Source organism: Petaurus breviceps, unplaced genomic scaffold (genome assembly GCF_028583685.1).
Source record: "Petaurus breviceps papuanus isolate PSGF00001 unplaced genomic scaffold, PetGlider_PUasm1.0 207, whole genome shotgun sequence".
Classification (NCBI taxonomy): domain Eukaryota; kingdom Metazoa; phylum Chordata; class Mammalia; order Diprotodontia; family Petauridae; genus Petaurus; species Petaurus breviceps.
This window is the reverse complement of record NW_027185850.1, coordinates 32,458,053-32,471,291: the sequence shown is the minus strand read 5'-3', so window position 1 is coordinate 32,471,291 and position 13,239 is coordinate 32,458,053. Positions and strand designations below refer to the sequence as shown.

Sequence of the window (13,239 nt, the reverse complement as noted above, 5' to 3'; positions counted from 1 at the left end):
TGTCACTGAATAAAATGGAGAGCACCTATGCTGGTATTCTGAACCTTGGGAAGTTGCCTTTGCTTGGCATTACATTACACTCTGCTTCAAACGTGTTCCTTTTAAATGTATAAAATTCTTTTAAAAATCCATTCTGCTTCCATTTTGTGGGTGAATTCATCCCATTTACATCTACATTTATTTTTCACATTTATATTTATAACTGTGTATTTCCCTCCATGCTATTTTTCAACTGTTTATCTCCCTCTCTCTCTTACCCCCCACCCTTTCCCTCTTCACAAGTGTTTTACTTCTAGATCACTGCCTTCCCCAATATACTCTCCCTTTTACCAGTCCTCCCTTCCCCTTCTATTATCCCTGTTCCTTTTTACTTCCTTATATGGTAAGATAGATTTCTATATCCAACTGAGTGTGTATGTTATTACTCCTTTGAGCCAATTTTGATGACAAGGGTTTAAGCTTTGCCCACCACCCCCATCTTACCCTCCATTATAATAGCTCTTTCATACCTCTTTTATGCAGGAATAATTTATTCCACTCAATCTCCCCATTCCTCCTTCTTCCAGTGCAGTTTTTTCTCATTCTTTTGTTTTTTTTGGATATCATCCCCACAAAGTCACCTTATACGCACACCTTCTGCCTACATATAATCCTCTTAGTTGCTCTTACAGTAATAAAGTTGTTAAAAGTTACAAATATTATCTTGACATATAGAAATATGAAGTTTAACCTTATTGAATTTCTTTTTTCTCTTCTTGTTTCTTTTTTATATTTTTATGTTTCCCTTGAGTCTTTTATTTAGAAATTAAATTTTTTATTCAGCTCTGGTCTTTTAATTAGAAATGCTTGAAAGTCCATTATTTTATTAACTATCCATTTTCCCCCTGAAAGATTAAATTCAAATTTTCTGGGGAGGTTGCAATCCTAACTCATTTGCTTTCCAGTACATCATATTCCAAGCCCTCTCGTTCTTTAATGTAGAAACTGTCAAACCCTGTGCAATTCTGACTGTAGCTCCATGTTTTTGAATTGTTTCTTTTTGGTTGCTTGTAGTACTTTCTCATTGATCTCTGAGCTCTGGAATTCGGCTATGATGTTCCTAGGACTTTTAATTTTGGGATCTCTTTCAGCCAATGATCAGTGTATTCTTTCAATTTCTATTTTGCCCTCTGATTCTACTAGATCAGGGCAGTTTTTCTTTGATAATTTCTTGAAAGATGTTGTGCAGGGTTTTTTCGTTTTTTTTTGATCATGGCTTCCAGGTTGTCCAGTAATTATCATATTATCTCTCATGGATCTATTTTCTAGGCCAGTTATTTTTCCAATGAGAAATTTCACATTTTCTTCTATTTTTAAATTTTTGTTTTATTGTAACTTGATGTCACATACAGTCATTAGTTTGCACTTGCTTAATTCTAGTTTTTAAGGAATTATTTTTTTCAGTGAGCTTTTGTACTTCCTTTTCAATTTGGCCAATTTTAATTTTTTGTGGTAGTTATTTTCCTTGGTAAGTTTTTGTATATCTTTTCCCATGCTCTTGATTCTTTTTTCATGATTCTCTTGCATCACTCATTTATTTCCCCAGTTTTTCTTCTACTTTTCTAATTTGCTTTTAAAATCCTTAAGCTCTTCCAGGAATTCTTTTTGGGCTTGAGACCAAATTTCATTTTTCTTTGAGGTTTCACATGTAGCTATTTTGACACTACTGCCCTCTTCTAAGTTTATGCTTTGATACTCTGTTAACATAGTAACTTTCTATAGTCAAGCCTTTTAAAAATTTTTTGCTCATTTTCAGTCTTTTTTTTTTTTTTTGTGACTTAGGGTTTTTATGTGAGAATTGAGCTCTGGTCCTGCACTGTCCCAAGTTTTTTTTTGTGCTGGGTTTCTGGGTCTTACTGCTGGCTTTCAGTGGGCTTCATAGCTTAGCTGTTTGCTTTCTCTGGAGAGTAGCCCTCCCTGGGTGTGGGATTTAGCTGCTGGCCTGCTCCAGGGGTGGGCATGCTGCTGAGTTGCTATGGAAACAGACCCTCTCTGTTAGCAAGCCCTGGAGGAGTAATTACTGATTTGCCTGAGGGGTGGGGCCCTGTTACTGGGTTACTATAGAAACAGGGTCTCTCTGTTGTCCAGTCCTGGGACGGGGGCTTTGCTACTGGTCTTCAATGGGGCCAGCAAGGAGCTACACAGGCTGCTCACTTGCCTAGGGGCTGGTGGCTTGAAGGAAGGTGGGGTCTCTGGTGGTTTGCCCCAGTCTGGGAGTCTTGCTGCAGGCCCCCTGCTGTGAGGCTGGTGGTGGCTACTCTTGGACCTCATTCCCTTCCCACCCCAGTGACACAGACTTCCCTTGTTCCTAGACTAATTCCGAGGCATCTTTCTAGTTGTTTGGAATTTGGGAGGGCTTGAGACAGTTCCTTCCTCACCCTGCCATTTTGGCACTGAAAGAGGTTAAATTATTTAAAAACAGAATTCTGTGGAGTCTCTCTGGCTATTTCACCAGACTGCTAAAGGGAGTTTATGATGCAAGCAAAGAACCCCTGCTCTAGACTGAAGAAAGTTCCTTTGCTTGTCCCTCTTGGCTAACTGTGCCACCCAACGTATTCCAATCTACCTTTCCAGGCTGATCACAATTTTCTCACTTCAAGTCTATTCTCCACCCAAACTAGCCTTACTATTCCGCTATATGGCAATACCCTCACACAGCCCATCCCCAGGTGCTTGCAATGGGCTCCCTCCTCACCTGTGCCTCAGAGCCCAGAAAGGCTCTAGGGCAGTCTGTATTGGCTTTGCAAATTCCCTGTTTACTTATGTGTGCAGCACAGTTAACTGGATAGAAATTCCCTGAGGGCAGGGGCTACCTCTTGTCTCTGTATCCCCACTGTCTGACTTGTAATAAATTCTGAGTCAACCAATGATTCATTCATCCTCCTTCACTTTTCCTGTGTGTCTGGCCCATCTCTTTTAGACATCCTGTCTTTAATGCAAGTCATTGTTAGTAACATGCTGGAGTCCACTTTCCCGCCATGTATCTTTCCATTGTTCTTTGGGTCCCCTGCAATGGTTAAGTCTTCAGAGTTTATAGCATTCAATGATTCACAGCAAAAATGTTGGTGTTTTTATTTTAAAAAAAAAATGTCGGTGACAGAGAACAGTTTGAAGTCAGTTTAGAAAAACCAAACCAAACCAACCCAAACACTGTGTAATTTCCCAAATGTAATCCACTCCACTTTACTTCTCCTCCTCTGGTTTGGGGCCAGCCCAATATCCAGGTGCAGTGGCTATACAACACATGTGCACTGATAGACTAATTTAACTGCATCCCATATTCTGGGCAATAGATATTCAGTACTTGCGTGGCTTTTCCTGGGTGGGTTACTAGGTGAATCTTATGAATGTCTGGGGATCTCATTGTTGGGGGGACCAAGTGAGACAGGGCACATAACATGCTTTATAAATAAGCTTTCAAGTGCCATGTATGTAAATCATGCTAACTGGCAGAAGGTTCAGAATAGTGAATGGGTCAGTTTTTTCTGAAAATGAAGGTGCTTGGTATGAACTGCTAACATCTAAATACCACAGAAAGATTATGCCAACTGATGAATACTTTACTGAACTATTTATGTAGGGAAAACCAGCTTTCCTCTATATCTTTTAACATGCACTTTCTCCATGAAAGGCATTAGAAAAAAACTATCGTAGAGCATGCACCATAGCCCCGACAAATCACTGTTACACATTTTAGGAATGCGTTTTCAGGTTGGGTCTCTTCTAGGGAAATTTCTGCCATCAGACCTACCCGACAATGAATGACAAGAGAATGTTAGGGTGAAATCTTCTCAACCCGTAAAGGTTTAAAAAAAATTAAAACATAAACTTAATAACCATCAACAAAATACTCAAACATACGAGGGGGAAAATCTTAAGCTAGACACCAGTTATATCACAGAAATGAACCAAATGATTTAACAGTGAACAAACAAGGCAAGAAAAGGTCTTTGTTCCTTAGTCTCCTTCTAGGCTTGCTCCAAGGTCCCTTTTTTCTCCTTTACTTTTTATGTAGTTGTGCCCAGCATACACTCATTTTTGGTTGTTAATATCATTCTGCATCTCCTCCTATAGGTCTTTATATATTTGTGCTTAAAATCCTTTTTTTTAATCATATATTTGATCATGCCATAATTCATTCAGAGACTTTCCAATTATTGGACACATATATGCAAATATATTGTCTCCAACTCAGCAGGTTTGATTTAAAAAAATATATATCCTTATTTTTTTCTCTCCATGATGTTCTGAGGATAAAGTCTTGATGGTTGTCTTTGCTGGGCTGAAAGGCAATGATCAGTGTGGTGACTCCCGTAATACTTTTCATGAATAAAGATTCTGAAGCTTGGCAGAATTAGAGGGTGGAAGGCGGACTGAAAATAAGAGGCTCAAAGTCAAAGTTCTTTAGTAAAAAGTTCTTTACTTCTTATCTTTCTAAAGTTCAAGTGCTAGGTCTCAATAGATTAAGACTATTCTTCATGGAGACTTTCTAGGACAGAGCTTCCTAACCTGGGGCCCATGGAGAGATTTCTGGGAGAAGATCCATGAACTTAAATTGGGAAAAAAATTACATCTAGTATAAAGGAATTGGTTTCCTTTGTAATCCTGTGCATTTAAAAGACATTAGTTTGAGAACTAGACAAAAGGTTTTGGCAGACTGCCTAGGGAGTCTATCACAAAAATGTTAAGGACCTTGGTTTTAGAGTATGGAATTAAAACAGGGTTCTACAGTCTATATTTTAAAAGTCAATCAATGATGTTCATTTTCACTGAAGCCTGCCTTCATTTAATTAATTTTACTTCTCCAAACACACACATGTTCATATGATAGCACATTAAAGAGGAAGACTTTTCTCTCTTTGACAGTTTTAAATACATTAAGATTTATGGTGGTGTATTTTCCATTTAAATGGCTCTGAATACACTGATGTCTTTAGGGAGCTCTTGGGTGACTAAAATCTCTACCAATGTAGGTCAGCATCTATTCTTCAACAGGTTTTTTTTTGACATTTTATAATTTTATTTAAATGAAGCTCAATTTAGTTTTCATCCACATTGACTGTCTGTAAGCTTTTGAAAGTGGTGACAGGCACATACGTAACCAATGTATACAGCTTGTTTGGTGAATCTTCATCCTCATTGTGTTTCCTGGACAAATGCACTCAGATACACTATGGGACATTCCTTATTCCTTTGGCCCAAACAGCTTTGTTGAGTCTGGTGTCAATGCGCACATCTGGAGTGCTCATTTCTTTCATGGCAAATTTGCGGATTTCCTTTAGAGCCCGGGGAGCTCACTTTTTGAAGCCTATGCCGAGGATCCGCTTGTGAATGTTGATGGTGTACTCCCTGGTCACCACCTCGTTGATGGCGGAGCACCCTTCTTCTTGCTGCCCTTCTTTGCAGGAGCGATCCTGCCTGGGACCAGGTTGGAAAGCTCTTCAACAGAGTTTTAGAAACTTGCCTAGAGCACTGAGAGATTGGCCTATCCAAGATCACACTGCCAGTATGTATTCAGAGGCAGAGGTCGACCCCAGGTCTCCCTGGTTTCCCAGCCAGGCTTTTAGCCATTAGGCAACACTGCATCTAATAGAAAACCTTTTTTTGAAACATTAGAGGAACATAGATGCCCTATTTTGTATCCTAAATCGAGTACAAGTCATGGATTGGCAGTAGTGGGCTGGGCTGGATGACCTTTGTGGTCATTCTAAAAAGGTTAAGTTCTTAACCATTTTTGTCTATCAGAGCCTGTGGATGGATCCCTTCTCATAATAATGCTTTAAAGCTAAAAGAATAAAAAAAAAACCTAGGATTATTACAAAGGAAACCAAAGGCTGGAAGAAACAAAGGGGTAATTTTCTTTCCCATCTATGTTCCCAGAAATCTGAAATCTCTACCCAGACCTGGGGGAGGGGAGGTACATCTGTGGACTAAAACACTGTGGTTCTAGAGTGACTGTGGTGTGGTTACTGTTTCTATTTTGCAGACTTGCACTGTAAGGTTTAAATAACTCAGCAGAGATGAAAATGTCTGAGGGTTAGAGGTGTTAGAACCTGGAAGGAAGAACTCCATCTCACTGCCTCGACCAAGGATCACACAAGACAAGAAACTTGCTAAGAATGTTTCTGGATTCTTTAGGGGTACAACAGGGATGTAGCTTGGATTATTATTACATAAAACAGAACATTAGTGCTAACTAACCAATACATGCCACAACTTTATTAAATCATGAAAAATTTATTAGGTCCATGTAGTTAAAAGATTTCCATCAATAGTGTTTTTGAACAAGCATCAGTTAAGTCATGAATTTGAGAGTGTCAAAGGCTAAGTCAAATACTAAAGCTATGAAAATATTAGTGTTTACTGTGTATTTTTCAAACTCACTTCAATTCTCTATGTACAGAATTCCTGTTAGAATGCCCAAAGCAGCCATATTGCAAACATTTACATTCCCCATATAAAATGATGTGTAATGTACAATCTTCAGATTGGTACAGATTTATAAATATGTACAAATAAACAATATAGTGTAGTTAACAAACTATTTGACCAGTAACACATTGAAAGTATCATATATGCACATACAACTTAAATGAAAAAAAAATTTTTTTTGAAACCCTCAGGACAAATATCATAGCCATTAATTTGTGTTTATAAAATTGTACAGAAAAAGGGTGTGTCTGGAAGCCTTCAGTGGGCTGCAATAATACAGTAATTTTTAACAATAAAAAACAAACATAAGGTAAATCAGATGTATGTCCTGATCAATGCTTTGCTGAACAGCCATCTTAGACTCAAATTCATAAACATAAAAACACAATTTGTTCACTGAGCATAAACTATTGCACACAAGCAGTTTCTTTCAAAGAAAAGTAATTATATTTTACATATTTATGAACTTCAAAATGGTTCCCATGTGGTATGTGTTCTCTTTGCATTTTCTAAAACGAGAAACATTCATGAGAAATAATATCCAGTAATACTGTTTTACCCATTAACCATACTCTAAGGCTAGTCTATGGCAATGGTGTTCTGGGGGGATTTGGCAAAGATAGAAAGACTGTAAAATGGATATGTGCGTCCTGGGGAAGGTGAGCCCCCAAGGTCTGAAGTCACGTTTTCTGGGATTTCTCAGTCCTTCGATAATGACGCCCATTTCAAAGGCCACGGCCTGACATCACAGTGATGATCAGACAGTAGTAGAGTAACTTTCTCTTCTTTTCTGTCTCTTTTCCTTTGGAATCCCCTTCTTGCTTTCTCTCATCTCCAATATGCCATCCTCTGTTTCACTCTCACTACTGCCTTCTGCAGCAGGGTCCAAAGTCATCAGGCCAGATCTTCTGTGTAGAGGAAAATGGACTCCACCCTCCCGAATGGAATTAGCTATAAAATCTTCATCAGAGGAATGGAATGATTCATCATCTCCTATTAAATGGTTGACAATGTGGATCCCATCAAAAGTGGGTTGGTCTGAGAAGCCCCTCTTGCCTTTTAGGCACCGGAGCTGTTTAAAAAAAACAAAACAAAACAAAACAAAAAAACAGACCCCCAAACCAGCACATTAATATTTAGCAAAAAGAAAAAGACAAATTTCTGATAAAATACACATTATAAGAAGTAGTCAGGGATTACTTGTCCCTTACAGTTGTAAGCATCCTTCGATATGTGCATTTCCTGTACCTTTAAAGCTAAGGCACTGAAACTTAACAAGTCCCTACAATACATTTTGACAAGGCAAAGACAACTCCTGTGCACATTAAGATGCTGTTCCTTGCCCTCTGAATAAATGAGGATGGTTTTACACCTTCCTGTAGCCATTCCACCACTAGCTTTATGTATTCCAATACCCCGAACTGCTTCTAGTAAGAAAACAAGAACCATCCTGTTCTTACTGTAGAAGAACCAGAAAACAATACTCAGAAACCAAACAGTCAATATTTCCCACCTGGAAATATCAGCAGCTTTACTTCTCAGGAAGCAAATTTGCATTTTTTCAAGTTTTAAAGAAAAAATAATATAAAAATACGTATACTGTATTGATATTGCAAACACTATCATGCTTAAAAAAGAGAAATCGAGAGTAAAATTTGGATGCCAGACACTAAAACAGCGGCCATGCAAAGTACCCTCTCAGCCCCAGATTCCCTGGGAGTGCCAACAAGCTATCTGCTACCTCTTCTCACCTAGATCTTAATTAGGGCAGGTATGAGAAAGAAGGGTCTTCCTATAATTGATGCCTGGCTTCATTAAAATGAATAAATCAATTATTTAAAAAAAAAATAGTCCTTTGGCATGGAACCAAACTCCGGTGAATTTCTGGTCCACTTTTGTGGACTAGATGAGACCTTCCCAAATCCAGCCCCACTCTACAGAAGCTGGGGGACCAATCACCAAAGAGAACCTCACTTGCAATACTGCATTATCACAACTGCCTTATTCTGAGGCAATCTCATATCACAATATTGCAACCCCACAATGATTTAGAGCTCCCAGTCTTAAAACAAATTAAGTGCAATCTGTCCCCTTCTCTTTTTTTCCCGTCTTTTTTTTTTTTTTTTTTTAAGAAATAACAGTGTTTCTTCACTCTTCTCTCTTCCTGGCTGTTAGGAAGGAAGGCACAGCACAGGAAGCGCAATTTCCTGATTGTTTGGAAGGCAGGAGAGTCTCCTTCAGCACTGTCACTGACCCCCAGGGGCTGGGATAGATCAATCTTCCCTTTAGCTGCCATGAATCACAGGCTGGGGATTTCTTTTGACACACGAAGAAGCTGAAAATTCTCTGTACCCTCACTATACTGTCTACCCACACTAGAAAAACAGTAAATAGAATTTTTTGTTTTTAGTAGCAAGAACAAAAGAATTAAACTTTCTTTTACAAATTAAAATCATGCTGAATATTACTGTCCATTCATGAGGTGATGTCAATTTATGGAAAAAACAACTAAAAAACCACCTAATTCCTAAGACACAGCCCAGATGAAGTTTATACACAAATGAGCTTTAAAGTGTTTCAGGTTTCACTTAATGTCTCTATACCTAAGCAGGAAAACTACCCATTGCTCTTCATGCGTGTTTTAAGCTCAAGACACCACAGCATCAAGTTAACTACAACCAAATGGGACTTCTGAAGTTGTGAGAATTAACTTTTTTTAAAAAGTCCTAAACCAGACAAGAATCAAATCTGGTTATTAACATGAGTCTTCCAATGAGATTCTCTAAGAATAAAGTATCCATAACTGCAATCCACCTGACTTGTCTGAGCTGGCCAAACCATGGTTTCAAATCCCAGTGTTTCTGGAGAGATGTGTACTTTAGGAATTAAACAATCAAAAATATAATGAAAGTCTAACAAGCTCAATTCTTAACTGTTATGAAGCAGTTGTTGGATGTTCCCCCTCCCTTCTTCTCCTCACCCAAGGGAAACAGAGTCAAAGTCAAAACTGTTCCCAGGCAGCAACTTGGTTAAGGATTCGGAGATGAGTGAAGTCTCAACTAGGAGCTTAAAATAGGTTTCTAGATTACCTATGGTTGCTTAAGTGTGTAAGTAAACACATTCTGTGGTCTTAGACTAATGCTAATTTGACTTATTTCACCCGAAAAGGAAGCTGAAATAGCAACGTCCCTACCTGTGCACATCCCTGAATTAGGAACATCTGGCTAATTTTAAGTCTTGGTCTGCGCAGAGAAACATCCAACCCACCACCATGCCCTCCTTTGTTCCTAGCACATATTCACACTATTCACCATTTTTTTCTGTACACAGTTCAGTTAATTACACCACTGGCAATCTTCCTCATGTGCATATACCCACCTCCATGGCTTTTAGGTACCCTTTCTTCCAACCCTTTCTCTTTTCCTCTTTTATTTAGCTCTCTCAGAAAAATCTTTCTCTTCTTTATTTCCAGTTGTGAACCAAAAAATGACACTGATCACAAGTATATGTCTAGTGCTAGTAATACATATTACCAAGGAAAATGAAGTAAATTTTGATATAAGAATCATCAGCCTTTACAAACCTTCAAGTTACGTGGTCTTCTTCAGAGGCCACAAAATAGTATCCTCTTCCTCTAATTAAACAAGCTTTTTCTCAAGCCGCCCAAGATTAATACATTGTTTTAAAATTTAGCCTCTTTTCTATTTTATTTTCTGCAATGCAAATATTAAAGTTGTTGTTTTTGTTGCTGCCTGCATTACAGATTAGACTTTTATGGACCAGTCTGGGAATTTAATCAATATTTAGAACATTATTTTTGTTGGAAAATGTGTTCTCAGTTCCAATCTACTTATAAGTGAACTTGGGGACCATAACCCCTTTCTGAGTTTATAAGCTGTGGACTCCTTATACATGAACATGTGTCTGACAAAACTTTTGATTCTGGTTCATTCTAGAGTCCACTTTGAGATCTGTTTCAAATTTTGTACCTTCTTTGATTTAATTTTGTAGTAAACAGTTGTGACAAATAAATTAGCAAAAGTTCCACACATGCCATATCACAAGAAGTTTCTACTCAATCATAGACTTAAAAAAGCAGCAATACAACTATAGAAACCGAACCATATTGTTACCAAGCAGTTCTACAAGAGAAAAAAGGTTTAGTTAGTATCCTCTTTATAGAATAAAGCCAAAATAAAGAACTAGAAAAGACATTTTCCTCAAGAACACTTTTTCAGACTGGGGACCATAATTTTTAGGGAACAAATGGAGAGTTCTGGGATTTAGAAGAGAATTGAGGTAGGGACTGGAATAATTTTGGACCTGGAGGAAGTCATGTAATTGTTTTGACTGGGTTCACTACAAATAAATGTATGCTTTCTTATCTCCACTGGACTCTCCACTGTAACAACACAATCCTTTTACTGCTCTTCAGCTGTCTCTATCCCACTCCCAAGTGGTTGTTTCAAATCTTTTTCCTTTCCTTGAAGAGCCTTCCTTCTCACCCTCTTACTTAAGGATCTTGACTCATGCTTTACCATTGGTCATGACTTCCCTCTACATTATTCCTAATTCTCTCTTCCTTTACTCTCTGAAGAAGAGGTGGCCCTTTTCTTTTCTTTTTTTAAAGCAATCGGGGTTAAGTAACTTGCTCAAGGTTACACAGCCAGTTATTTCTGGGTGTGGTGCCAAGTATCTGAGCCCGGATTCGATCCCAGGTCATCCCGACTCTGGGGCCGGTGCCCTTACTCACTGTGCCACCTGGCCGCCCTGAGAGGTGGCCCAATTCAGAGGTTGTTCACCTCTCTTTGTACACTTTGATTTCTCCTGATCTATATGAGTTCTCCCTAGCTACATCTTCATACATGGCCCAGTCTTTCTCATCCAGAAAAAATTCTCGTTAGACCTCACCATTCCAAGTCATTGCTCTGTATCTCTCCTCCCTTTTTCAGCCAGGATCCCAGAAGAAAGGCTGTCCTCACTTACCACTTCTACTTCTCCTCTCCTCTCTCACTTTACCCCTAGCAACAGGATTCCAATTTTATCAACTCAACTAAAACTGCTCTCTCCAAAGTCACCAGTGATTGCTATTAATGGTCGAAATCTCAGCTCTTCACTTTGACTTCTTTGCAGCATCTAACCTTGTTGACCAAGCTCTCCTCTTGAATACTCTCTCTCCTGTGTATGTTTTGTTTTTTTTTAATGTCTCAGTTCTCCTGCCTTTCTGATCACTATTTCATAGTCTCCTTTAAAGGATCATATAGGCAAAGTCCTCTTCTGGGTCCTCTTCTCTCTTTTTCTCTATACTCTTTCACTTGGTAATCTCCCATGGCTTTAATCATTATCTCCAAATAGATTCCAGACTTATTTACCCAGCCCACTTTTCCCTCCTTTGCTCCAGGCCCACATTACCTACAGCCTGCTGGGCCTTTCTAAATGGATGTTCTACAGATACCCCAAGCTCAGCATGTCCAAAGGAGAACTAGCCTATCTTTGGAACTGTTTCTATAAAGGGATCCACCATGCTTCCAGTCACCCAAGTTCAAAATCCCGGTGTCATCTGTCCCCTATGTATCCCTCCTCATCAGCTCGAATGCCACCTTCTGTTGGAGGCTTCTCCTTTGTGAGTGTCTTCTAAGTACCTAGTTATGTGCTGCTTCCCCTATTAGTATGTGAGCTCCTTAGGAGCAGGGATCACTTTTGTGTTATTTCCTCTTGGTTGAATCATTAGAAAGAGGCTCCCGGCTTCACCCCTCTTACTCTTCAATTCATTCTCCACACAGCTGCCAGAGCACTCTTCCTATGGGGCAGGCTGGACCATGTCACTCTTCTACTCAAACTCCAGTGCAGATTATACTTTACTTCCTTTCTCATATTGGCTTCACTGTTCCTCATCTCCAGCCTACATGCATTTGTCCTGGTGGACACTATACCTGCTCTCAGAATCCAGAGTCTTCTTTAAGACCCAACTCAGGTTCTATATTCTGCCAGCAGCTTTTCTGGACCCCTGTGGCTGTTAAAGCTTTCCCTGTCATAATGACTGCGTATTTACTTTGTATGTATTTTACATATGTGTTCATAAGTCCAGGTTGTCTCCCCTGATAGAATGCAGGTTCTTGGAGGGCACAGGTTGTAGCCAGCACAGTGCCTGGGACACAGGAAGAACTTTAATAAATGCTTGCTGACTGACACTAAAAAACTGCCACAAACATTTCTCCTTCCTTCCTAAACATGAGCAGCAGATCCTCTTCTGTTTACCATCTGCTCACCTTATATATCCACCGACCCCCTTCATCATCTCTGTGCTCTCCTTTGTCTTTGCTCCTCTTCCCCCCAGTAGCCAACCTGAAGGCAGAGCACAGTTCATGACAGATTGCACCGTTGCTGTTGACCCGTACCTTCCAGCCTCCTGGCTATGGCATTTTCTCTTTCTCAGACATTCTACAGTGAATATTTCTATTACCCCCACAGGTAAAAAAATCATCAGAGGGAAGCAAAGAAATCCAAGATACTGTTATATATCAAGAATGTGGGAAGGGGAAGAGATCCATTTCAGGTATGGTAGACAGCTCAAGGAAAAGCAAGGAGAGATATCAGGGAAGGATGAGAATGAAGGATGGAAGTAGTCCATCCTGACTGTAATGAAGTGAAATATAAGAGAAAGCTGGAAAGTCAAGGTTGGCACCCGACCATAGGGGTACAAAGTACCCTAATGGGTAATAAATCCAATTAAAGTCAGGAGGTTTGAAACAAATAAATTACTGGTTG

The 13,239-nt window shown here is 39.3% G+C and overlaps 1 protein-coding gene and 1 pseudogene across 11 annotated transcripts in view; both read right to left on the bottom strand.

The window, feature by feature from the left end:
* Positions 1 to 517: 517 nt before the first annotated feature.
* On the bottom strand, positions 518 to 7,034 carry LOC138164764 (large ribosomal subunit protein eL31-like; annotated as a pseudogene).
* LOC138165081 (ecotropic viral integration site 5 protein homolog) overlaps positions 6,257 to 13,239 on the bottom strand; it is a 219,197-nt gene continuing 212,214 nt past the window's right edge. For all 11 annotated transcript variants that reach the window (XM_069093217.1, XM_069093218.1, XM_069093219.1 and 8 more), the window contains one exon: positions 6,257 to 7,543. In XM_069093217.1, the coding sequence (XP_068949318.1) occupies positions 7,229 to 7,543 (315 nt within the window). In that variant the 3' untranslated portion in view covers positions 6,257 to 7,228. The remainder of the gene's footprint in view (positions 7,544 to 13,239) is intronic.